The following is a 25,886-nucleotide window of genomic DNA, read 5'->3' as shown; positions in this document are numbered from 1 at the left end:
GCTGCTGTAGTCAAACTAGACTGGGACTGGACTGCTGTAGTCAAACTAGACTGGGACTGGACTGCTGTAGTCAAACTAGACTGGGACTGGACTGCTGTAGTCAAACTAGACTGGGACTGGGCTTCTGTAGTGAAACTAGACTGGGACTGGGCTTCTGTAGTGAAACTAGACTGGGACTGGGCTGCTGTAGTGAAACTAGACTGGGACTGGGCTTCTGTAGTGAAACTAGACTGGGACTGGACTGGTCATTTAGACTGGGGCTGTGAAAACTAGACTGGGACTGGGCTTCTGTAGTGAAACTAGACTGGGACTGGGCTTCTGTAGTCAAACTAGACTGGGACTGGACTGCTGTAGTCAAACTAGACTGGGACTGGGCTGCTGTAGTCAAACTGGACTGGGACTGGACTGCTGTAGTCAAACTGGACTGCTGTAGTCAAACTGGACTGGGACTGGACTGCTGTAGTCAAACTGACTGGGACTGGACTGCTGTAGTCAAACTGACTGGGACTGGACTGCTGTAGTCAAACTGGACTGGGACTGGACTGCTGTAGTCAAACTGGACTGGGACTGGACTGCTGTAGTCAAACTAGACTGGGACTGGACTGCTGTAGTCAAACTGACTGGGACTGGACTGCTGTAGTCAAACTAGACTGGGACTGGACTGCTGTAGTCAAACTGACTGGGACTGGACTGCTGTAGTCAAACTGACTGGGACTGGACTGCTGTAGTCAAACTGGACTGGGACTGGACTGCTGTAGTCAAACTGACTGGGACTGGGACTGGACTGCTGTAGTCAAACTGACTGGGACTGGAGACTGCTGTAGTCAAACTAGACTGGGACTGGACTGCTGTGAAACTAAACTGGGACTGGGCTGTAGTCAAACTGACTGGGACTGGACTGCTGTAGTCAAACTGGACTGGGACTGGGCTTATGTAGTCAAACTGGACTGGGACTGGGCTGTGTAGTCAAACTAGACTGGGACTGGGCTTATGTAGTCAAACTGGACTGCTGGAAACTGGACTGCTGTAGTCAAACTGGACTGGGAAACTGGACTGCTGTAGTCAAACTGACTGGGACTGGACTGCTGTAGTCAAACTGGACTGGGACTGGACTGCTGTAGTCAAACTGGACTGGGACTGGACTGCTGTAGTCAAACTGGACTGGGACTGGACTGCTGTAGTCAAACTGGACTGGGACTGGACTGCTGTAGTCAAACTGGACTGGGACTGGACTGCTGTAGTCAAACTAGACTGGGACTGGACTGCTGTAGTCAAACTGGACTGGGACTGGACTGCTGTAGTCAAACTGGACTGGGACTGGACTGCTGTAGTCAAACTGGACTGGGACTGGACTGCTGTAGTCAAACTGGACTGGGACTGGACTGCTGTAGTCAAACTAGACTGGGACTGGGCTTCTGTAGTGAAACTAGACTGGGACTGGGCTTCTGTGGTGAAACTGGACTGGGACTGGACTGCTGTAGTCAAACTGACTGGGACTGGACTGCTGTAGTCAAACTGGACTGGGACTGGACTGCTGTAGTCAAACTGGACTGGGACTGGACTGCTGTAGTCAAACTGGGCTGAGTCAAACTGGGGGACTGGACTGCTGTAGTCAAACTGACTGGGACTGGACTGCTGTAGTCAAACTGGACTGGGACTGGACTGCTGTAGTCAAACTGGACTGGGACTGGACTGCTGTAGTCAAACTAGACTGGGACTGGACTGCTGTAGTCAACTAAACTGGACTGCTGTAGTCAAACTGGACTGGGACTGGACTGCTGTAGTCAAACTGGGACTGGACTGTAGTCAAACTAGACTGGGACTGGACTGCTGTAGTCAAACTAGACTGGGACTGGACTGCTGTAGTCAAACTGGACTGGGACTGGACTGCTGTAGTCAAACTGGACTGGGACTGGACTGCTGTAGTCAAACTAGACTGGGACTGGACTGCTGTAGTCAAACTACTGGGACTGGACTGCTGTAGTCAAACTGGACTGGGACTGGACTGCTGTAGTCAAACTAGACTGGGACTGGACTGCTGTAGTCAAACTGACTGGGACTGGACTGCTGTAGTCAAACTCGACTGGGACTGGACTGCTGTAGTCAAACTAGACTGGGACTGGACTGCTGTAGTCAAACTGGACTGGGACTGGACTGCTGTAGTCAAACTAGACTGGGACTGGACTGCTGTAGTCAAACTGGACTGGGACTGGACTGCTGTAGTCAAACTGGACTGGGACTGGACTGCTGTAGTTAAACTGGACTGGTCAAACTGGACTGCTGTAGTCAAACTGGACTGGACTGCTGTAGTCATACTGGACTGGACTGCTGTAGTCAAACTGGACTGGACTGTAGTCAAACTGGACTGCTGTAGTCAAACTGGACTGCTGTAGTCAAACTGACTGGGACTGGACTGCTGTAGTCAAACTGGACTGGGACTGGACTGCTGTAGTCAAACTGACTGGGACTGGACTGCTGTAGTCAAACTGACTGGGACTGGACTGCTGTAGTCAAACTGGACTGGGACTGGGCTAGTCAAACTGACTGGGACTGGACTGCTGTAGTGAAACTGGAGACTGGGACTGGACTGCTGTAGTCAAACTGACTGGGACTGGACTGCTGTAGTCAAACTGGACTGGGACTGGGTAGTCAAACTGAACTGGGACTGGACTGCTGTAGTCAAACTAGACTGGGACTGGACTGCTGTAGTCAAACTAGACTGGGACTGGACTGCTGTAGTCAAACTAGACTGGGACTGGACTGCTGTAGTCAAACTGGACTGGGACTGGACTGCTGTAGTCAAACTGGACTGGGACTGGACTGCTGTAGTCAAACTAGACTGGGACTGGACTGCTGTAGTCAAACTGGACTGGGACTGGACTGCTGTAGTCAAACTGAACTGGGACTGGACTGCTGTAGTCAAACTAGACTGGACTGCTGTAGTCAAACTGGACTGGGACTGGACTGCTGTAGTCAAACTGGACTGGGACTGGGCTGCTGTAGTCAAACTGGACTGGGACTGGACTGTAGTCAAACTAGACTGGGACTGGGCTTCTGTAGTCAAACTGGACTGGGACTGGGCTGCTGTAGTCAAACTGAACTGGGACTGGACTGCTGTAGTCAAACTAGACTGGGGCTGGGCTTCTGTAGTGAAACTAGACTGGGACTGGGCTGCTGTAGTGAAACTAGACTGGGACTGGGCTTCTGTAGTGAAACTGGACTGGGACTGGACTGCTGTAGTCAAACTGGACTGGGACTGGACTGCTGTAGTCAAACTGAACTGGGACTGGACTGCTGTAGTCAAACTAGACTGGGACTGGACTGCTGTAGTCAAACTGGACTGGGACTGGACTGCTGTAGTCAAACTGGACTGGGACTGGACTGCTGTAGTCAAACTGGACTGGGACTGGACTGCTGTAGTCAAACTGGACTGGGACTGGACTGCTGTAGTCAAACTGGACTGGGACTGGACTGCTGTAGTCAAACTAGACTGGGACTGGACTGCTGTAGTCAAACTAGACTGGGACTGGACTGCTGTAGTCAAACTAGACTGGGACTGGACTGCTGTAGTCAAACTGGACTGGGACTGGACTGCTGTAGTCAAACTGACTGGGACTGGACTGCTGTAGTCAAACTGGGCTGCTGTAGTCAAACTAGACTGGGACTGGACTGTGTAGTCAAACTAGACTGGGACTGGACTGCTGTAGTCAAACTAGACTGGGACTGGACTGCTGTAGTCAAACTGACTGGGACTGGACTGCTGTAGTCAAACTAGACTGGGACTGGGCTGCTGTAGTGAAACTGGACTGGGACTGGGCTTCTGTAGTGAAACTGGACTGGGACTGGACTGCTGTAGTCAAACTGGGCTGCTGTAGTCAAACTAGACTGGGACTGGACTGCTGTAGTCAAACTAGACTGGGACTGGACTGCTGTAGTCAACTGGACTGGGACTGGACTGCTGTAGTCAAACTGGACTGGGACTGGACTGCTGTAGTCAAACTAGACTGGGACTGGACTGCTGTAGTCAAACTAACTGGGACTGGACTGCTGTAGTCAAACTGAACTGGGACTGGACTGCTGTAGTCAAACTAGACTGGGACTGGACTGCTGTAGTCAAACTGGACTGGGACTGGACTGCTGTAGTCAAACTGGACTGGGACTGGACTGCTGTAGTCAAACTGGACTGGGACTGGACTGCTGTAGTCAAACTGAACTGGGACTGGACTGCTGTAGTCAAACTAGACTGGGACTGGACTGCTGTAGTCAAACTGGACTGGGACTGGACTGCTGTAGTCAAACTGGACTGGGACTGGACTGCTGTAGTCAAACTGGACTGCTGTAGTCAAACTGGACTGGACTGCTGTAGTCAAACTGGACTGGGACTGGACTGCTGTAGTCAAACTGGACTGGACTGCTGTAGTCAAACTGGACTGCTGTAGTCAAACTGGACTGCTGTAGTCAAACTGGACTGGACTGCTGTAGTCAAACTGGACTGGGACTGGACTGCTGTAGTCAAACTGAACTGGGACTGGACTGCTGTAGTCAAACTGAACTGGGACTGGACTGCTGTAGTCAAACTGGACTGGGGCTGGGCTTCTGTAGTCAAACTAGACTGGGACTGGGCTTCTGTAGTGAAACTGGACTGGGACTGGACTGCTGTAGTCAAACTGGACTGGGACTGGACTGCTGTAGTCAAACTGGACTGGGACTGGACTGCTGTAGTCAAACTGAACTGGGACTGGACTGCTGTAGTCAAACTGAACTGGGACTGGACTGCTGTAGTCAAACTGGACTGGGACTGGACTGCTGTAGTCAAACTGGACTGGGACTGGACTGCTGTAGTCAAACTGAACTGGGACTGGACTGCTGTAGTCAAACTGACTGGGACTGGACTGCTGTAGTCAAACTGAACTGGGACTGGACTGCTGTAGTCAAACTGGACTGGGACTGGACTGCTGTAGTCAAACTGGACTGGGACTGGACTGCTGTAGTCAAACTGGACTGGGACTGGACTGCTGTAGTCAAACTGGACTGGGACTGGACTGCTGTAGTCAAACTGGACTGGGACTGGACTGCTGTAGTCAAACTGAACTGGGACTGGACTGCTGTAGTCAAACTGGACTGGGACTGGACTGCTGTAGTCAAACTGGACTGGGACTGGACTGCTGTAGTCAAACTGGACTGGGACTGGACTGCTGTAGTCAAACTGGACTGGGACTGGACTGCTGTAGTCAAACTGGACTGGGACTGGACTGCTGTAGTCAAACTGAACTGGGCTGAAGGACAGGCTTCTGTAGTTGAAACTTCAACAGAAGTAGGATAATAACTGTCTGATCAGGGTTCAGGTCATTATTCTGAGGGAACCCACACACACATATACATATATATACATATACACTGCCTGCAGTCTGGCCACTCAACAACACAGACTATTTTACATCAGACTTCGTCATTGCAGAAGTAACAAGGGGGACGATTCATGAAACATAGTTTTCATGATTTTATCTCTCCAGTTTACAACATGGTCGGCCGTAGCAACAGACTGGTGTTTGGTGTGTAATTAGTCCCCTTGTAGGTCCTGTTACTGTGTATCTTGCCTCCACAGGTCTTCTAGGAGAGGGGCGTACAGGCAGCCAAGGCCCCGCCGGTAGACCAGGCAACCAGGGTACCCCAGGGCGACCAGGCACCCCTGGATCCACGGGCCCTGCTGGTGCTGCTGGCTACTGCGACCAGAACTCCTGTTTGGGCTACAACGTTGGAGGTAACCGCCATCAGAACACATAGATATCCCTGTCTATAAGTTCTGGATACTGTAGGACTGAGATTACTAGGAGGAACTGGGTTTTATACCACAGTAAATCTGATGGATACTGTGTGCGGTTATGCACTGAGTGTACAAAACATTAAGAACACCTTCCTAATATTGATGTTGCCCTCAGAACAGCCTCAATTCGTCAGGGCATGGACTCTACAAGGTGTCGAAAGCGTTCCACAGGGATGCTGGCCCATGTTAACTCCATTGTTTCCCACAGTTGTGTCAAGTTACCCCGTTCAAATGTACTTAAATGTCTTTCCCATTCACCCTTTGAATAAGACACATATACAAAACGTCTCAATTGCCTCAAGGCTTAAAAATCCTTCTTTAACCCGTCTCCTCCCCTTCATCTACACTGATTGAAGTGGATTAAACAAAGTGGCATCAATAAGGGATCATATCTTTCACCTGGATTCACATGGTCAGCATGTCATGGAAAGAGCAGCTGTTCTTAATGTTTTGTACTCTCAATGTATATTATTCCTGAATTCAATCAAAACAGAAACGTAGAAAGAGAGAGTAACAGTAAGTGCTGTGTGTGTCAGATCTAAAGCCTTCTCTTCATGGTCCGTTGTAGGAGAGTCCTGTCCTTCCAGTCAGCTGATGTCTTGACCCAGTATTTTGAAGGGACCCAGTGGTTAGTTAGTGTTATTTTCATTAGATGAAATGAAAGAGGCTTGACGATGTTTATTACAGATCATTTCAGGACATAAAACAACCCCAGTGTCTGGCTCCGCCCCTGACTTTACAACCAGTAAAAGTTAAGTATTTTCCTCAGTGACTGACTAACTGGCTCCGCCCCTGACTTTACAACCAGTAAAAGTTAAGTATTTTCCTCAGTGACTGGCTCCGCCCCTGACTTTACAACCAGTAAAAGTTAAGTATTTTCCTCAGTGACTGACTAACTGGCTCCGCCCCTGACTTTACAACCAGTAAAAGTTAAGTATTTTCCTCAGTGACTGACTAACTGGCTCCGCCCCTGACTTTACAACCAGTAAAAGATAAAGTATTTTCCTCAGTGACTGACTAACTGGCTCCGCCCCTGACTTTACAACCAGTAAAAGTTAAAGTATTTTCCTCAGTGACTGACTAACTGGCTCCGCCCCTGACTTTACAACCAGTAAAAGATAAAGTATTTTCCTCAGTGACTGACTAACTGGCTGCCCCTGACTGAAAGTATTTTCCTCAGTGACTGACTAACTGGCTCCGCCCCTGACTTTACAACCAGTAAAAGATAAAGTATTTTCCTCAGTGACTGACTAACTGGCTCCGCCCCTGACTTTACAACCAGTAAAAGTTAAAGTATTTTCCTCAGTGACTGACTAACTGGCTCCGCCCTGACTTTACAACCAGTAAAAGATAAAGTATTTTCCTCAGTGACTGACTAACTGGCTCCGCCCCTGACTTTACAACCAGTAAAAGTTAAAGTATTTTCCTCAGTGATTCTGACTAACTGGCTGACTAACTGGCTCCGCCCCTGACTTTACAACCAGTAAAAGTTAAAGTATTTTCCTCAGTGACTGAACTAACTGGCTCCGCCCCTGACTTTTAAAAGTTCCCTCAGTGACTGACTAACTGGCTCCGCCCCTGACTTTACAAAAGTTACCAGTAAAAGTTAAAGTATTTTACCTCAGTGACTGACTAACTGGCTCCGCCCCTGACTTTACAACCAGTAAAAGATAAAGTATTTTCAGTGACTGACTAACTGGCTCCGCCCCTGACTTTACAACCAGTAAAAGATAAAGTATTTTCCTCAGTGACTGACTAACTGGCTCCGCCCCTGACTTTACAACCAGTAAAAGATAAAGTATTTTCCTCAGTGACTGACTAACTGTCCGCCCCTGACTTTACAACCAGTAAAAGATAAAGTATTTTCCTCAGTGACTGACTAACTGGCTCCGCCCCTGACTTTACAACCAGTAAAAGTTAAAGTATTTTCCTCAGTGACTGACTAACTGGCTCCGCCCCTGACTTTACAACCAGTAAAAGTTCAAGTATTTTCCTCAGTGACTGACTTGGCTCCGCCCCTGACTTTACAACCAGTAAAAGAAAGTATTTTCCTCAGTGACTGAACTGGCTCCGCCCCTGACTTTACAACCAGTAAAAGATAAAGTATTTTCCTCAGTGACTGACTAACTGGCTCCGCCCCTGACTTTACAACCAGTAAAAGATAAAGTATTTTCCTCAGTGACTGACTAACTGGCTCCGCCCCTGACTTTACAACCAGTAAAAAGATAAAGTATTTTCCTCAGTGACTGACTAACTGGCTCCGCCCCTGACTAAAAGTTAAAGTATTTTCCTCAGTGACTGACTAACTGGCTCCCCCCTGACTTTACAACCAGTAAAAGATAAAGTATTTTCCTCAGTGACTGACTAACTGGCTCCGCCCCTGACTTTACAACCAGTAAAAGTTAAAGTATTTTCCTCAGTGACTGACTAAATGGCTCCGCCCCTGACTTTACAACCAGTAAAAGATAAAAAAAAGTATTTTCCTCAGTGACTGACTAACTGGCTCCGCCCCTGACTTTACAACCAGTAAAAGATAAAGTATTTTCCTCAGTGACTGACTAACTGGCTCCGCCCCTGACTTTACAACCAGTAAAAGTTAAAGTATTTTCCTCAGTGACTGACTAACTGGCTCCGCCCCTGACTTTACAACCAGTAAAAGATAAAGTATTTTCCCCAGTGACTGACTAACTGGCTCCGCCCCTGACTTTACAACCAGTAAAAGTTAAAGTATTTTCCTCAGTGACTGACTAACTGGCTCCGCCCCTGACTTTACAACCAGTAAAAGTTAAGTATTTTCCTCAGTGACTGACTAACTGGCTCCGCCCCTGACTTTACAACCAGTAAAAGTTAAAGTATTTTCCTCAGTGACTGACTAAATGGCTCCGCCCCTGACTTTACAACCAGTAAAAGTTAAAGTATTTTCCTCAGTGACTGACTAACTGGCTCCGCCCCTGACTTTACAACCAGTAAAAGATCAAATATTTTCCTCAGTGACTGACTAACTGGCGACTGGTAAATTGTACAGAGATTGACATTGTAATTGTCCCTATAAATTTCGTAAAGTATTTTAGAGCTATCGAAATGTTATGCCGAAAGGTTCTCGTGACGCGTTTTATACACACTATGAATGTTTAATATGAGTGACCGTGTCCTTCGTTTATTTTATTTAACTAGGCAAGTCAGTTAAGAACAAATTCTTATTTATAATGACGGACCAACCCCCTTGCCAAACCCGCCCTATGGGACTCCTAAATCACACACAGATGTGATACAGCCTGGATTCGAACCAGGGACTGTCGTGACGCCTCTTGCACTGAGATGCAGGGCCTTAGACCACTTGAGAACCCCCTCAGTGGGCCTGCTTTCTTTTGCCTGGTTATTACGTCAATGCTAACCTAAAAGGGTATTAACACTAAGACCATTATGCTATAGCTGTTTTGATTGAATTCAGGCAGGGTATTATTTGACATTGAACAATTGGTTCATTCCCACAGATGTGGTTAAAATGTGGTTGAATCACTTTAAGATGAGAGTGCCTCTCACAGCGATGTGTGGTGCACTTTGACCTAAAATACTTCCCCACAACGTGTGCATGTCTGAGTTACTACACTGTAAGTATACTGGATGTACAACCAAGTATCCTGTGTGACTCTCATTTCACTGTTCTACATCTTTATGACATTTTCTTACATTAAGAAAGAGAAATAAAGATGACAGCACTATGTTGTGCCTGTCTGCTTTCAGAGCTCTGATGAGCAGCTGCCATAACACAGCAGTCTGAGTCAGAGATACTGACGAGCACAACCACTAGTGGTAGCATGTTGGTGTTACGTGGTCTGGTATCTGTACTGACGTAAGGTGTTTCTCTGTGTCTCTGTCTGTCTCCTCTGTTCTGGTTCTAACTCAAGGACAGGAACAGGAATATGAGAATGACTACTGAGCAACATTCTCTTAGTTCCAGACACCCTCTCCTCTCCTCCGACCCTCTCCTCTCCTCTCCCCTCATAGTCCTCTCCTCTCCGATGAGACCATCAGACACCCTCCTCTCCCCTCATATCAGCCACCCTCCTCTCCTCTCCTCCCCTCCCCTCCGATGAGACCATCAGACACCCTCTCCTCATCCCAGCCACCCTCTCCTCTCCCTCATCATAAAGAGACCATCAGCCACCCTCTCCTCTCCTCTCCCCCTCATAAAGAGACCATCAGCCACCCTCTCCTCTCCCCTCATAAAGAGACCATCAGCCACCCTCTCTCCTCTCCCCTCATAAAGAGACCATCAGCCACCTTCTCCTCTCCCCTCTCATAAAGAGACCATCAGCCACCTTCTCCTCTCCTCCCCTCTCATAAAGAGACCATCAGCCACCTCCCTTCCCTCTCCTCCCCTCTCCAGCCACCCTCTCCTCATCCTCCCACCCTCTCCCATAAAGAGACCATCAGCCACCCTCTCCTCTCCCCTCGAAAGAGACCATCCCCTCTCCCTCCTCCCCTCAGAGACCATCAGCCACCCTTCTCCTCTCCCCTCCCCTCCATCAGCCACCCTTCTCCCTCCCCACATAAAGAGACCATCAGCCACCCTCTCCTCTCCCCACATAAAGAGACCATCAGCCACCCTCTCCCTCATAAAGAGACCATCATCAGCCTCCCTCTCCCCTCCCCTCATTAAGAGACCATCAGCCACCCTCCCCCCCCCTCATAAAGAGACCATCAGCCACCCTCTCCCCTCCCCTCATAAAGAGACCATCAGCCACCCTCTCCTCCCCTCATAAAGAGACCATCAGCCACCCTTCCTCCTCCCATCCCACCCTCTCCCTCCCCATAAAGAGACCATCAGCCACCCTCTCCCCCTCCCCATAAAGAGACCATCAGCCACCCTCTCCTCCCCTCATGAAGAGACCATCAGCCACCCTCTCCTCCCTCTCATAAGAGACCATCAGCCACCCTCCTCTCCCTCCCCTCATAAAGAGACCATCAGCCACCCTCATCCCCAGAGACCATCCCCCCTCTCCTCCCCATAAAGAGACCATCAGCCACCCTCTCCTCTCCCCTCATAAAGAGACCATCAGCCACCCTCTCCCCTCATAAAGAGACCATCAGCCACCCTCCCTCCCCTCATAAAGAGACCATCAGCCACCCCTCTCCCCTCCTCCCCTCATAAAGAGACCATCAGCCACCCTCTCCCCTCCCCTCATAAAGAGACCATCAGCCACCCTCTCCTCTCCCCTCCCCTCATAAAGAGACCATCAGCCACCCTCTCCTCCCCCCCCCTCATAAAGAGACCATCAGCCACCCTCTCCCCTCCCCTCATAAAGAGACCATCAGCCACCCTCTCCTCTCCCCTCCATCAGCCACCCTCCCTCCCCTCATAAAGACCATCAGCCACCCTCTCCCTCCCCTCACTCATAAAGAGACCATCAGCCACCCTCTCCTCCCCTCCCAGCCACTCTCTCCCTCCCTCATAAAGAGACCATCAGCCACCCTCTCCCTCCCCTCATAAAGAGACCATCAGCCACCCTCTCTCCTCTCCCCTCATAAAGAGACCATCAGCCACCCTCTCCTCCTCCCCTCATAAAGAGACCATCAGCCACCCTCTCCCCTCCCCTCCTCTCTCATAAAGAGACCATCAGCCACCCTCTCCCCTCCCCAGCCACCCTCTCCTCTCCCTCATAAAGAGACCATCAGCCACCCTCTCCCCTCCCTCCTCTCATAAAGAGACCATCAGCCACCCTCTCCTCTCCCCTCAAAGACCCTGATAAAGAGACCATCAGCCACCCTCTCCTCCCCATCATAAAGAGACCATCAGCCACCCTCTCCTCCCCTCCATCCCCTCCCCTCAAAAGAGACCATCAGCCACCCTTCTCCTCCTCTCCTCCCTCCCCCATCAGCCACCCTCTCCCCTCCCCTCATAAAGAGACCATCAGCCACCTCTCCTCTCCTCCCCTCATAAAGAGACCCTCAGCCACCCTCTCTCCTCATAAAGAGACCATCCCCACCCTCCCCCCCTCATAAAGAGACCATCAGCCACCCTCTCCTCTCCCTCATAAAGAGACCATCAGCCACCATAAAGAGACCCTCAGCCACCCTCTCCTTCCTCCTCATAAAGAGACCATCAGCCACCCTCTCCTCCCCCTCCTCATAAAGAGACCCTCAGCCACCCTCCCCACCCCCTCATAAAGAGACCATCAGCCACCCTCCCCTCCCCTCCCATCAGCCACCCCTCTCCCCTCCCTCTCCTCCCCTCATAAAGAGACCATCAGCCACCCTCTCTCCTCCTCATAAAGAGACCATCAGCCACCCTCTCCCCTCCTCATAAAGAGACCTCAGCCACCTTCTCCCTCCCCTCATAAAGAGACCATCATCAGCCACCCTCTCCTCCCCTCATAAAGAGACCCTCAGCCACCCTCTCCCTCTCCTCTCATAAAGAGACCATCAGCCACCCTCTCCTCCCTCCTCCCCTCATAAAGAGACCCTCAGCCACCCCTCTCCCTCCTCTCATAAAGAGACCATCAGCCACCCTCTCCCTCCCCTCATAAAGAGACCATCAGCCACCCTCTCCCTCCCCTCATAAAGAGACCATCAGCCACCCTCTCCCCCATCCCCTCCTCTCATAAAGAGACCATCAGCCACCCTCCCCTCCCCTCATAAAGAGACCATCAGCCACCCTCTCCTCTCCCTCAAAAGAGACCATCAGCCACCCTCTCTCCTCTCCCCCATCAGCCAAAGAGACCCTCAGTCACCCTCTCCTCTCCCCTCATAGAGACCATCAGCCACCCTCTCCTCTCCCCACATAAAGAGACCATCAGCCACCCTCTCCTCTCCCCTCATAAAGAGACCATCAGCCACCCTCTCCCCCCCTCATAAAGAGACCATCAGCCACCCTCTCCCCTCCCCTCATAAAGAGACCATCAGCCACCCTCTCCTCTCCCCTCATAAAGAGACCATCAGCCACCCTCTCCTCTCCCCTCATAAAGAGACCATCAGCCACCCTCTCCTCTCCCCCTCATAAAGAGACCATCAGCCACCCTCTCCTCTCCCCCCCTCATAAAGAGACCATCAGCCACCCTCTCCTCTCCCCACATAAAGAGACCATCAGCCACCCTCTCCTCTCCTCTCCCCTCATAAAGAGACCATCAGCCACCCTCTCCTCTCCCCTACATAAAGAGACCATCAGCCACCCTCTCCTCTCCCCTCATAAAGAGACCATCAGCCACCCTCTCCCCTCCCCTCATAAAGAGACCATCAGCCACCCTCTCCTCTCCCCTCATAAAGAGACCATCATCACCCTCTACCCTCTCCCTCCCACCCTCCCCTCATAAAGAGACCATCAGCCACCCTCTCCTCCCCTCCCCTCATAAAGAGACCATCATCAGCCACCCTCTCCTCCCTCATTAAAGACCATCAGCCACCCTTTCCCCTCCCCCCATCATCAGCCACCCTCTCCCCTCCCTCACTCATAAAGAGACCCTCAGCCACCCTCTCCTCTACCCTCAAAGAGACCATCAGCCACCCTCTCCTCTCCTCTCCCCTCATAGAGACCATCAGCCACCCTCTCCTCCCCTCCCCTCATAAAGAGACCATCAGCCACCCTCTCCCCTCCCCTCTCCTCATAAAGAGACCATCAGCCACCCTCTCCGATCAGCCACCCTCCTTCCTCCTCCCCTCATAAAGAGACCATCAGCCACCCTCTCCCCTCCCTCCCCTCATAAAGAGACCCTCAGCCACCCTCTCCTCTCCCCTCATAAAGAGACCATCAGCCACCCTCTCCTCCCTCCCCTCATAAAGAGACCCTCAGCCACCCTCTCCTCCTCCCCTCATAAAGAGACCATCAGCCACCCTCTCCTCTCCCCTCTCTCATAAAGAGACCATCAGCCACCCTCTCCTCCCCTCCTCATCAGAGACCCTCAGCCACCCTCTCCTCCTCATAAAGAGACCATCAGCCACCCTCTCCCCTCCCCTCAAAAAAGAGACCATCAGCCACCCTCTCCCCTCCCTCATAAAGAGACCCTCAGCCACCCTCTCCCTCCCCTCCCCTCATAATAGAGACCATCAGCCACCCTCTCCTCTCCCCTCATAAAGAGACCCTCAGCCACCCTCTCCCTCCCCTCATAAAGAGACCATCAGCCACCCTCCCCACCCTCTCCTCCCCTCATAAAGAGACCCTCAGCCACCCTCTCCTCCCCTCCCTCATAAAGAGACCATCAGCCACCCTCTCCCCTCCCCTCATAAAGAGACCATCAGCCACCCTCTCCACTCCCCTCATAAAGAGACCATCAGCCACCCTCTCCTCTCCCCTCCCCTCAGCCACTCCTCCTCCCCTCATAAAGAGACCATCAGCCACCCTCTCCCTCCCTCATAAAGAGACCATCAGCCACCCTCTCCTCCTCCCCTCATAAAGAGACCATCAGCCACCCTCATCAGCCACCCTCTCCTCCCCTCATAAAGAGACCCTCAGCCACCCTCTCCCATCCTCTCATAAAGAGACCAGCCACCCTCTCCTCCTCCCCTCATAAAGAGACCATCAGCCACCCTCTCCCTCCTCTCATAAAGAGACCATCAGCCACCCTCTCCCCTCCCCTCCTCTCATAAAGAGACCCTCAGCCACCCTCTCCCCTCCTCTCAAAAGAGACCATCAGCCACCCTCTCCCCTCCCCTCCTCTCATAAAGAGACCCTCAGCCACCCTCTCCTCCCCCACATAAAGAGACCATCAGCCACCCTCTCCTCTACCCACATAAAGACACCATCAGCCACTCTCTCCTCTCCCCTCATAGAGACCCTCAGCCACCCTCTCCTCTCCCCTCATAGAGACCATCAGCCACCCTCTCCTCTCCCCTGAGCCACCCTCTCCTCTCCCCTCATAAAGAGACCATCAGCCACCCTCCCCTCCCCTCATAAAGAGACCATCAGCCACCCTCTCCCCTCCCCTCATAAAGAGACCATCAGCCACCCTCTCCTCTCCCCTCATAAAGACACCATCAGCCACCCTCTCCTCCTCATAAAGAGACCCTCAGCCACCCTCCCTCCCCCTCATAAAGAGACCATCATCAGCCACCCTCTCCCTCCTCTCCCCTCATAAAGAGACCCTCAGCCACCCTCTCCTCTCCCCTCATAAAGAGACCATCAGCCACCCTCTCCCTCCCCCCAGAAAGAGACCTCAGCCACCCTCTCCTCTCCCCTCATAAAGAGACCATCAGCCACCCTCTCCTCTCCCCTCATAAAGAGACCATCAGCCACCCTCTCCCTCCTCAGAAAGAGACCTTCAGCCACCTCTCCTCCCCTCATAAAGAGACCATCAGCCACCCTCTCCTCTCCCCTAATAAAGAGACCATCAGCCACCCTCTCCCCCTCATAAAGAGACCCTCAGCCACCCTCTCCCTCCCCTCATAAAGAGACCATCAGCCACCCTCTCTCTCCTCCTCTCCCCTCATAAAGAGACCATCAGCCACCCTCTCCTCCCCTCATAAAGAGACCATCAGCCACCTTCTCCTCTCCTCCTCTCATAAAGAGACCATCAGCCACCCTCTCCTCTCCTCCTCTCAAAAGAGACCATCAGCCACCTTCTCCTCTCCTCCCCTCTCATAAAGAGACCATCAGCCACCTTCTCCTCTCCTCCTCTCATAAAGAGACCATCAGCCACCTTCCCTCTCTCCTCCCTCTCATAAAGAGACCATCAGCCACCCTCTCCTCTCCTCTCCCCCCCACATAAAGAGACCATCAGCCACCCTCTTATCTCCCCTCATAAAGAGACCATCAGCCACCCTCTCCTCCCCTCATAAAGAGACCATCAGCCACCCTCTCCTCTCCCCTCATAAAGAGACCATCATCAGCTACCCTTTCCCCTCCCCTCCCTCCCCCTCATAAAGAGACCAGATCCCACCCTCTCCCCCTCCTCATCCCCTCATCATCATCACCACCCTCTCCGCTCCCCTCATTAAGAGACCATCAGCCACCCTTTCCCCTCCCCTCCCCTCCCCTCATAAAGAGACCATCATCAGCCACCCTCTCCCCTCCCCTCCCCTCCCCTCATAAAGAGACCCTCAGCCACCCTCTCCTCTACCCTCAAAGAGACCATCAGCCACCCTCTCCCCTCCTCTCATAAAGAGACCATCAGCCACCCTCTCCCCTCCCCTCCCCTCATAAAGAGACCATCAGCCACCCTCTCCCCTCTCCTCATAAAGAGACCCTCAGCCACCCTCTCCACTCCCCTCATAAAGAGACCATCAGCCACCCTTTCCCCTCCCCTCATAAAGAGACCATCAGCCACCCTCTCCCTCCCCTCCCCTCATAAAGAAACCCTCAGCCACCCTCTCCCCTCCCCTCATAAAGAGACCATCAGCCACCCTCTCCCCTCCCCTCCCCTCATAAAGAGACCCTCAGCCACCCTCTCCCCTCCCCTCATAAAGAGACCATCAGCCACCCTCTCCCCTCCCCTCCTCTCATAAAGAGACCATCAGCCACCCTCTCCTCCCCTCCTCTCATAGAGACCCTCAGCCACCCTCTCCCCTCCCCTCATAAAGAGACCATCAGCCACCCTCTCCCCTCCCCTCAAAATGAGACCATCAGCCACCCTCTCCCCTCCCCTCATAAAGAGACCCTCAGCCACCCTCTCCCCTCCCCTCCCCTCATAAAGAGACCCTCAGCCACCCTCTCCTCTCCCCTCATAAAGAGACCCTCAGCCACCCTCTCCCCTCCCCTCATAAAGAGACCATCAGCCACCCTCTCCTCTCCTCCCCTCATAAAGAGACCCTCAGCCACCCTCTCCCTCCCCTCCCTCATAAAGAGACCATCAGCCACCCTCTCCCCTCCCTCTCCCTCAAAGAGACCATCAGCCACCCTCTCCCTCCCCTCATAAAGAGACCATCCCCTCTCCCCTCCCCATCCCCTCCCCTCCCCTCCCCTCCCCTCCCCCCTCCTAAAGAGACCATCAGCCACCCTCTCCCCTCCCCTCATAAAGAGACCATCAGCCACCCCTCCCCTACCCTCCCTCCCCTCATAAAGAGACCATCAGCCACCCCTTCCCCTCCCCTCATAAAGAGACCATCATCAGCCACCCCTCTCCCTCCCCTCATAAAGAGACCCTCAGCCACCCTCTCCCATCCTCTCATAAAGAGACCATCAGCCACCCTCTCCCTCCCCTCCCCTCATAAAGAGACCCTCAGCCACCCTCTCCTCCCCTCCTCTCATAAAGAGACCATCAGCCACCCTCTCCCTCCCCTCCTCTCATAAAGAGACCCTCAGCCACCCTCTCCCCTCCTCTCATAAAGAGACCATCAGCCACCCTCTCCTCTCCCTCCACTCATAAAGAGACCCTCAGCCACCCTCTCCCCTCCCCTCATAAAGAGACCCTCAGCCACCCTCTCCTCTACCCTCAAAGAGACCATCAGCCACCCTCTCCCCTCCCCTCATAAAGAGACCCTCAGCCACCCTCTCCTCTCCCCTCATAGAGACCATCAGCCACCCTCTCCTCTCCCCTCATAAAGAGACCCTCAGCCACCCTCTCCTCTCCCCTCATAAAGAGACCATCAGCCACCCCTCCCTCCCCACATAAAGAGACCTTCAGCCACTCTCTCCTCCCCTCATAAAGAGACCATCAGCCACCCTCTCCTCTCCCCTCATAAAGAGACCATCAGCCACCCTCTCCCCTCATAAAGAGACCCTCAGCCACCCTCCCCCCCTCATAAAGAGACCATCATCAGCCACCCTCTCCCCTCCTCTCCCCTCATAAAGAGACCCTCAGCCACCCTCTCCTCTCCCCTCATAGAGACCATCAGCCACCCTCTCCCCTCCCCTCAGAAAGAGACTCAGCCACCCTCTCCTCTCCCCTCATAAAGAGACCCTCAGCCACCCTCTCCTCTCCCCTCATAAAGAGACCATCAGCCACCCCTCCCCTCCCCTCAGAAAGAGACCTTCAGCCACTCTCTCCCCTCCCCTCATAAAGAGACCATCAGCCACCCTCTCCTCTCCCCTAATAAAGAGACCATCAGCCACCCCCTCCCCTCATAAAGAGACCCTCAGCCACCCTCTCCCCTCCCCTCATAAAGAGACCATCATCAGCCACCCTCTCCCCTCCTCTCCCCTCATAAAGAGACCCTCAGCCACCCTCTCCCTCCCCTCATAAAGAGACCATCAGCCACCCTCTCCCCATAAAGAGACCCTCTCCCCCTCCCCTCCCATCATAGAGACCATCAGCCACCCTCTCCCCTCCCCTCCCCTCATAAAGAGACCATCATCAGCCACCCTCTCCCCTCCCCTCCCCTCATAAAGAGACCCTCAGCCACCCTCTCTCCTCCCTCCCCTCATAAAGAGACCCTCAGCCACCCTCTCCCTCCCCTCATAAAGAGACCCTCAGCCACCCTCTCCCCTCCCCTCATAAAGAGACCATCAGCCACCCTCTCCCCTCCCCTCCCCTCCCCTCATAAAGAGACCCTCAGCCACCCTCCCCTCCCCTCCCCTCATAAAGAGACCCCCAGCCACCCTCTCCTCTCCCCTCATAAAGAGACCCTCAGCCACCCTCTCCTCTCCCCTCATAAAGAGACCCTCAGCCACCCTCTCCTCTCCCCTCATAAAGAGACCCTCAGCCACCCTCTCCTCTCCTCTCCCCTCATAAAGAGACCCTCAGCCACCCTCTGCTCTCCCATCTTTTCTTCCCCACATAGAGACTATCACTACCCTCCTCCCTTCACCCCTCACTACCTCTTGAGATCACCACCGCCGTGTTGAACCAATCGCTTCAGTCTCCATCTATCTCTGCCTGTCATCAGACATTGTGTGTTGATCTTGCTAACCTCGCTTCACATCACCCCGCTTGGAAAACGACCCATCTGGATTTTTATAAAAGACATGAATCAGAAGATATTGTTTCCTAGACGATGCTTTTCTCCAGCCGGCCACCAGCCGCCACCTTCCTTCCTCCCTGTGTATATCTTCTCTCTCTGATCAAGGTATCCTTGTGAATGACAAATACTAATCAGACTCCCACTTACTCCCACTGGTGTGGCTCACCCTCTCTCTTATACAGCCACGGCTACACACTGTGTTCTTCTTTCTCACTGCAGTAATGTTGTGCCTGTGGCTCTCTGTCTGCTTTCTCCTGTACGTCATTCTGCTAACCCAGATGCTACCCCGGGCAACAAGCTAACAACCCCAGACAACAAGCTAACAACCCCGGGCAACAAGCTAACAACCCCAGACAACAAGCTAACAACCCCGGGCAACAAGCTAACAACCCGACAACAAGCTAACAACCCCAGGCAACAAGCTAACAACCCCGGGCAACAAGCTAACAACCCCGGGCAACAAGCTAACTTAGCGGTGGTGGTTTAGAAAGAGGTTGCTAGTGATGACACCCCATTGATCCAGATGTTCCCCACCATAGTACAACAACTCCCCCACACCAACTACCAAAACTATCACCCCACTGCCCGTTTTGACCCCCGTGGAAATTACAACAACGATGATGAAGACGATGAGGAAGATGAGGAGGAAGAGGACCCGTTCGCTGGGTATAGAGGCTACCCACCTCAGTACTACCAGCCCAGTTACCCTCACCCCCCTGCACCCCAATCCCACTCCCAGGACACTGAGCTAAGGTCCCCAGGGATAATGATGAGCCGTTTCTCCAGAGACGTGGTCACACAGAGAAGAGACACCGCTAATACAGCCCAGACAGGACAGACAGACCAGACTGGACAGAGGAGTGAAGCTGCAGCAGATACTGAAGGAGAGGTGGAGGTGATTGGAGAAGTCCAGACTGGACAGACTGGACAGAGGAGCGAAGCTGCAGCAGATACTGAAGGAGAGGTGGAGGTGATTGGAGAAGTCCAGACAGGACAGACTGGACAGAGGAGCGAAGCTGCAGCAGATACTGAAGGAGAGGTGGAGGTGATTGGAGAAGTCCAGACAGGACAGACTGGACAGAGGAGCGAAGCTGCAGCAGATACTGAAGGAGAGGTGGAGGTGATTGGAGAAGTCCAGACAGGACAGACTGGACAGAGGAGCGAAGCTGCAGCAGATACTGAAGGAGAGGTGGAGGTGATTGGAGAAGTCCAGACAGGACAGACAGTCCAACCACCTCTCTATGTCCCTGTGGGTTGATGAAGATGTCAAAAATATGTTCGGTATGCGTCAGTTGCCCCCGTGTCGCTAGCCAGGGTCTCCTGTATGCTATTCCTGTATGAGAGCGCTGTCAGATTAGGATATACCCGAAAAGTGCCTGATTTCTGTAAATGCTGGTGTGTGGGATGTAGGGGACTGAGGAAGACAAACTATCCCCAGTGACGTACATTAAAATCACTTACCTTTCTAGTGAAGTTGCATGCAGCCTTTCAGCCAGCGCATCGAGGATGACTGGACTGTGTCTTTGGGTTGATGTGTCATAAAGTCAAACGTCTTTTTGTAATTTGAGATGATGAACGGATGACATTTGAACAGTCTGTCAGCTCTTTATAACCAGGTGTCATTTACATTATAGTGCTTCCATGTTGACTTTACCCTCCATCTTTAAGTTGTCAAGCCAGTTCTCACAATGATTTTTCACTATTTGTGTACAGTGTCCTCTCTTCTTGATTTAATATGATACATTGTGACCTCTGTTGAAGCAGCCCCCCTCTGTTATTGTACGATGAGGAATGTGTTTTTTAAGTTTGCCTAAACATTAAGGAACCAAACTTTAACCACTGTCCTATCAAAGAAAACTACAGCTATTGTAAGACTTGTCAAGCGTTCTTGTCCAATCGTACCGTTATCACATTGTTCATTGACATGGACTTGGTCTTGTCCGACTGGCTGTTAGTTTCTCTTACTCGTCACAGGCAACGACAGAGAAGGTGCTGGAATGACTTGTGATGAGCTCCACAAATCTGAAGTTTAATGTTTTCCTTATTGCCTTTCCCAATTTGTTGTTGTTGTTGTTGTTATTATGATGATTATGCAACGTGGTGCCCGTCCACTGTGAGGAGAGTGTTGAATATAGTTAGGCCTGTGGTCTAATTTGTGTTTTTGGACAGAAATGGAATTCCGATTGTAGAACTAACAGGTACCAGTGAAATGTCTCATCAGACCACGCCACCAAACCTTTGAAACTGATTTAGGAAGTTATTTATTTATACTTTATTATTTGTTTTATAACCAATAAAACTGTAATTCAACAGTGTTCTGTAGCTCGGTGTTTGATTAGTAGGGTCTGTGAGAACTAGGTATAAGTTCTGTTGTCTGATTGACATGTGACTCACTGTCCACCACGGGTAGGGCCTGTGAGAACTAGGTATAAGTTCTGGTGTCTGATTGACATGTGACTCACTGTCCACCACGGGTAGGGCCTGTGAGAACTAGGTATAAGTCAGTGGCGGTTGGTGCCGTTGAAGATGAGGGAGGACCATTTATTTTCTCATGAGCACAGCCTTATTTCTATTACAGCATATTGGATGACTGTCATTCATATTCCATTCACCCAGTTCAATATAACAGTGACAGGTTTAGGCCCCTACATGATACTCTAATTGTTCCTATACCCATCATGAGGTTGCTACAACCTAGACTATGAACTAAAGATTACAATGTAGGTGCACACAGGTCGAGAGAAAATGTTTGGACAGACAGTGACACGTTCATTACCTCCTTCAACACTCTTGCCTGCATCTAGCTGATCTAGGGTGTAATCATTAGTCCAACAGTTGCAAACAAGAGTTTTTATTGGACAAATTCAGGTATCTTTATCCCCGTTTCGTTCCGTTTAAGAAATGTTTTTCCCAACAGAATCAGTGGCATGAATACACCTACTGTTCACATGTAAACACAGGTCACATTCATAGCAGCCACATTATATTCTTTCTCACATCTACGCTCTCTCCTCCTCTCACCTTTTCCCTTCGTTTGGACTTGCAATGCACAACAAACACATCAACTGTATATGACCAGGCAAAAAAAAAACTTTCCAAACCAAACCATGTCATAACTGCTACACACAGCCTACATTGTTGCCATGGTATTAGCCAAAGTACCATCCTAGTAAACAAAGCCAATATAACTATTATTAACGCATTAGTAAACCCACTACAATCATGCAGTAACTTTACAGTCAGTGAGCAGTTACACCGGCGGGACCCGTTGGCCAGATATATTTGTAAAACCAAAGGTTTACTTTGACTTGGAAGAGTTTCAGTGTTGCATCCCTTGGGTTGTCATAGCCAGCTAGCTAACATTTGCATCCAGCTCTGTTTGAGTAGGCTAAACATCCCTCTGTTTGAGCTACCTGCATTTGCTAGCTAAGTAAGTGAAACTGAAAAACACTCGCTCTCTTGCTTCTCCTTCATTTTGGAAGAAATGAATTTGTTCACCACTGTTCAACTATTGTCTTTCTCTCTCTTTGAGTCAACTACTCGCCATATTTTATGCACTGCAGTGCTAACTATCTGTAGCTTATGCTTTCAGAACTATATTTATTCTCTGATCCTTTGATTGGGTGGACAACATGTCAGTTCTTCCTGCAAGAGCTAAGATAGGTTGGAGGACGTCCTCTGAAAGTTGTCATAATTGCCGTGTAAGTGTATGGAAGGGGGTGAGAACTATGAGCCTCTTAGGTTTTGTATTGAAGTCAATGTATCCAGAGGACGGAAGCTAGCTGTCCTCCGGCTACAGAGAGACTACTTTAGACCTTCATTGCAAAACCATGTGTTTTAATCAATTATTTTGTGACGTGAATATATTTAGCATAGTTTTATCTAAAAAGGATAACTTAAAAAAAAGTTTCACAATTGACATTTTTATGAAATTCACTGAGGACGGTCCTCCTCTGATATAAGTTCAGTTGCCTCACTGCATTCTACAAACAATATGTTTCTTCTTTCAAAAGAACAGCAGGACTCCCATCAACTGCTTCTCTAGAGAATGAGACATTTTCCCTGTAACAGCCAAAATGGGTTGTCTTGACAGGTAAATCTGACTTCATTTAAACAGGACCACTTGAGTCCAGTTGATTCATCAAGTCCAGTCAACACAGTGTGTCAGACAGTGCTGCTGTCTGTGGTAAACACCAGTGAAGCCAAACTATAAAACGTTGCTGACTCCCCAGTCTAAAAAAAGAGCCCAATGACTATAGTATCACGCTTACTGTTGAGGTACATTTCCACAATGGTTTCCTGAGGGGCCACCAGACATCAAGAGGCTATGCTGGCATTATAAAAAGGTCTCAGAGGCATCTGAAATCAATTAAGGTCGAAGTGTGGTCGAATTAGAGGAGAGATCAGACTTCAGAAGAGACTGCAGAAATGGTCTGTGGCTGGTAGGCAAAGAATCTCCACTTTAATATTCTCTCAAATACAACAGAACTAAAAAGGCAGCTGACCGCAGCCGATGCTCGAGTCCCAACTGGCACCCTATTCCCTGTATAGTGCACTACTTTTGATCAGAGCCCTGGTCTAAAGTAGTGCACTAAACAGGGAATAGGGGACCGTTTGGGACTCACACCAATGAATCTCTCACTGCAGCTGAGGTTGAATGAAACACACGAAAGTCCATTTTTTTTTAACTCAAACTTTCACCACAGAAAGGATGAAATATACATCATGATTTATTCTCACGGAAAAATAAGAAAAAAAGAAAAACAGTTGGCAAGAGAACTAGTTTTATTTTTGTACATTATTTGGGACGACAGAAAAAGGTTTGTGGTGTGTACAGTAAATGTCACCTGGATGTAAAATGCCAGTACAAGTAACAGGACAGAAGAAGAAGAAGACGCCTAGCAACAGCCTTCTGATGGATCACTTCATCCTGTAGTCTTCAGGTCTGCAGAGAGAACAACACGGACGTTACAACTCAGTCATGTAGAACAGCAACATAAACAACCTGTAGAAGGTTGAATGAAATATCACCGTGGTAACTATCATGTAGAACAGCAACATAAACGCCATCTCAATAAGAATAACCTGTAGAAGGTTGAATGAAATATCACCGTGGTAACTATCATGTAGAACAGCAACATAAACGCCATCTCAATAAGAATAACCTGTAGAAGGTTGAATGAAATATCACCGTGGTAACTATCATGTAGAACAGCAACATAAACGCAATCTCAATAAGAATAACCTGTAGAAGGTTGAATGAAATATCACCGTGGTAACTATCATGTAGAACAGCAACATAAACGTCATCTCAATAAGAATAACCTGTAGAAGGTTGAATGAAATATCACCGTGGTAACTATCATGTAGAACAGCAACATAAACGTCATCTCAATAACCTGTAGAAGGTTGGATGAAATATCACCGTGGTAACTATCATGTCAGCAATATGGTCTTAAAAGCAGAAACAGAAGACAGTTATTACTAAGTAAAGTAGCTGTACTATTCACAACAAACAACTTTATATTGTATTACATTAGTATGTGTTGACGGTATTAGATTGAGACCATGTCCAGAGTGCTTGGTGACTGTTGATGTGATGTCAGTCAGTGAATATCAACTAGGTCTTCAATAAAAAGGGCCAGGATTGGTTTGACCTTGAACATCACCCGAGGTCAATTACATCGCTGGAATTCCAGGCCTGAATGGGCTCACTGATTGGTTCTTAAGATTAGATCAGTAAACAGAGAAACACATCATTTATCACAATACACTGTCCTGACAAGACTATATTCTGATGACTGCTAGGGCTGACAGTGTCCTTACAGGACTATATACTGATGACTGCTAGGGCTGACAGTGTCCTTACAGGACTATATACTGATGACTGCTAGGGCTGACAGTGTCCTGACAGGACTATATACTGATGACTGCTAGGGCTGACAGTGTCCTGACAGGACTATATACTGATGACTGCTAGGGCTGACAGTGTCCTGACAGGACTATATACTGATGACTGCTAGGGCTGACAGTGTCCAGACAGGACTATATACTGATGACTGCTAGGGCCGACAGTGTCCTGACAGGACTATATACTGATGACTGCTAGGGCTGACAGTGTCCTGACAGGACTATATACTGATGACTGCTAGGGCTGACAGTGTCCTGACAGGACTATATTCTGATGACTGCTAGGGCTGACAGGACTATATTCTGATGACTGCTAGGGCTGACAGTGTCCTGACAGGACTATATACTGATGACTGCTAGGGCTGACAGTGTCCAGACAGGACTATATACTGATGACTGCTAGGGCCGACAGTGTCCTGACAGGACTATATACTGATGACTGCTAGGGCTGACAGGACTATATTCTGATGACTGCTAGGGTGAGATACACTGATGGGCAGAGCACTATGGGAAATGTAGTTTACAAAGTGGAGTTGTTGCCTGAAACAGATTCCCTATTCTTTCTCAGACTCCCATCTTTATAGACAGGTTGACAGATAGAAATCACTGTTTTGTTTCCAAGTCTTGATCGTTAAAATGTGTTCTATCATCAATTACATTTTGGTTTTATTGTCCCCTTGACATTTTCTTTCTGTCGTGAACGTGGAGTGTTCCTTGAACACGGTGTTACTGTAAAGAATTAAACTTGGAGCCTCCTCCCTATTTTAAAAATGGAAACCACCTGAGGTGATGTTTCACCCACCAGACATCACACTATTCATCTCAACGTTTTCATTTGAAAGAAAAGGACCGTCTCTGCTCAAGTCTTTGAGAAAATAAAAATAAAAAACATATTTAAAAAGGATTGTTAACAACTTTCATAAAGTCTCGTCCTTTAAGTTGGTCTTCGTATTAAAAACAGCACTTCTCAGCAGCAGTAAAAACCCTAATAGAATACAGCTTTAGGACACATGTTCTGCTCTTACCTTGAATGACACGTTCCAGAATGGCACCCGGTTCCCTTTATAAAAGGCCCAGGTCAAAAGTAGGGCACTACATAGGGAAAAGGGTGCCCTTTTGGGACACAGGCTTTGTGTAATGTCATGAGAAAGGTAGGATTGGGACAATTAACTTGAGATTGATGACATTCGCACGCAAAGTGAGGGGAAGTTAAATAAAAGGCTACATTTCCTCACTGGATGGAAAACGTGAGGGTCGTGACAATTTAATCTTCTTTTGGAAAATATTGCTCCAAAAACCAAAAGAAAGAATTTCCATGAAT

The 25,886-nt window shown here is 49.9% G+C and overlaps 1 protein-coding gene and 1 long non-coding RNA gene across 2 annotated transcripts in view; one reads left to right on the top strand and one right to left on the bottom strand.

Moving 5' to 3' along the window:
* The window catches only part of LOC127924170 (uncharacterized), a 31,198-nt gene extending 10,779 nt beyond the window's left edge, over positions 1-20,419 (top strand). Inside the window, exons 2-3 of the mRNA XM_052508630.1 lie at positions 5,606-5,761; positions 18,934-20,419. Of these exons, the coding sequence (XP_052364590.1) occupies positions 19,179-19,913 (735 nt within the window). The 5' untranslated portion in view covers positions 5,606-5,761; positions 18,934-19,178 and the 3' untranslated portion in view covers positions 19,914-20,419. The remainder of the gene's footprint in view (positions 1-5,605; positions 5,762-18,933) is intronic.
* LOC127924171 (uncharacterized) lies at positions 14,513-15,134 on the bottom strand. Its single transcript, XR_008117043.1, has 3 exons — positions 15,087-15,134; positions 14,973-15,056; positions 14,513-14,651 (listed from the first exon to the last, which is right to left on the bottom strand). It is a non-coding gene; the product is annotated as an uncharacterized LOC127924171 (long non-coding RNA).
* Positions 20,420-25,886: the final 5,467 nt, after the last annotated feature.

Source organism: Oncorhynchus keta, unplaced genomic scaffold, assembly GCF_023373465.1.
Source record: "Oncorhynchus keta strain PuntledgeMale-10-30-2019 unplaced genomic scaffold, Oket_V2 Un_contig_3758_pilon_pilon, whole genome shotgun sequence".
NCBI classification, from domain to species: Eukaryota; Metazoa; Chordata; class Actinopteri; order Salmoniformes; family Salmonidae; genus Oncorhynchus; species Oncorhynchus keta.
This window is presented reverse-complemented; position numbering and strand designations above follow the sequence as displayed.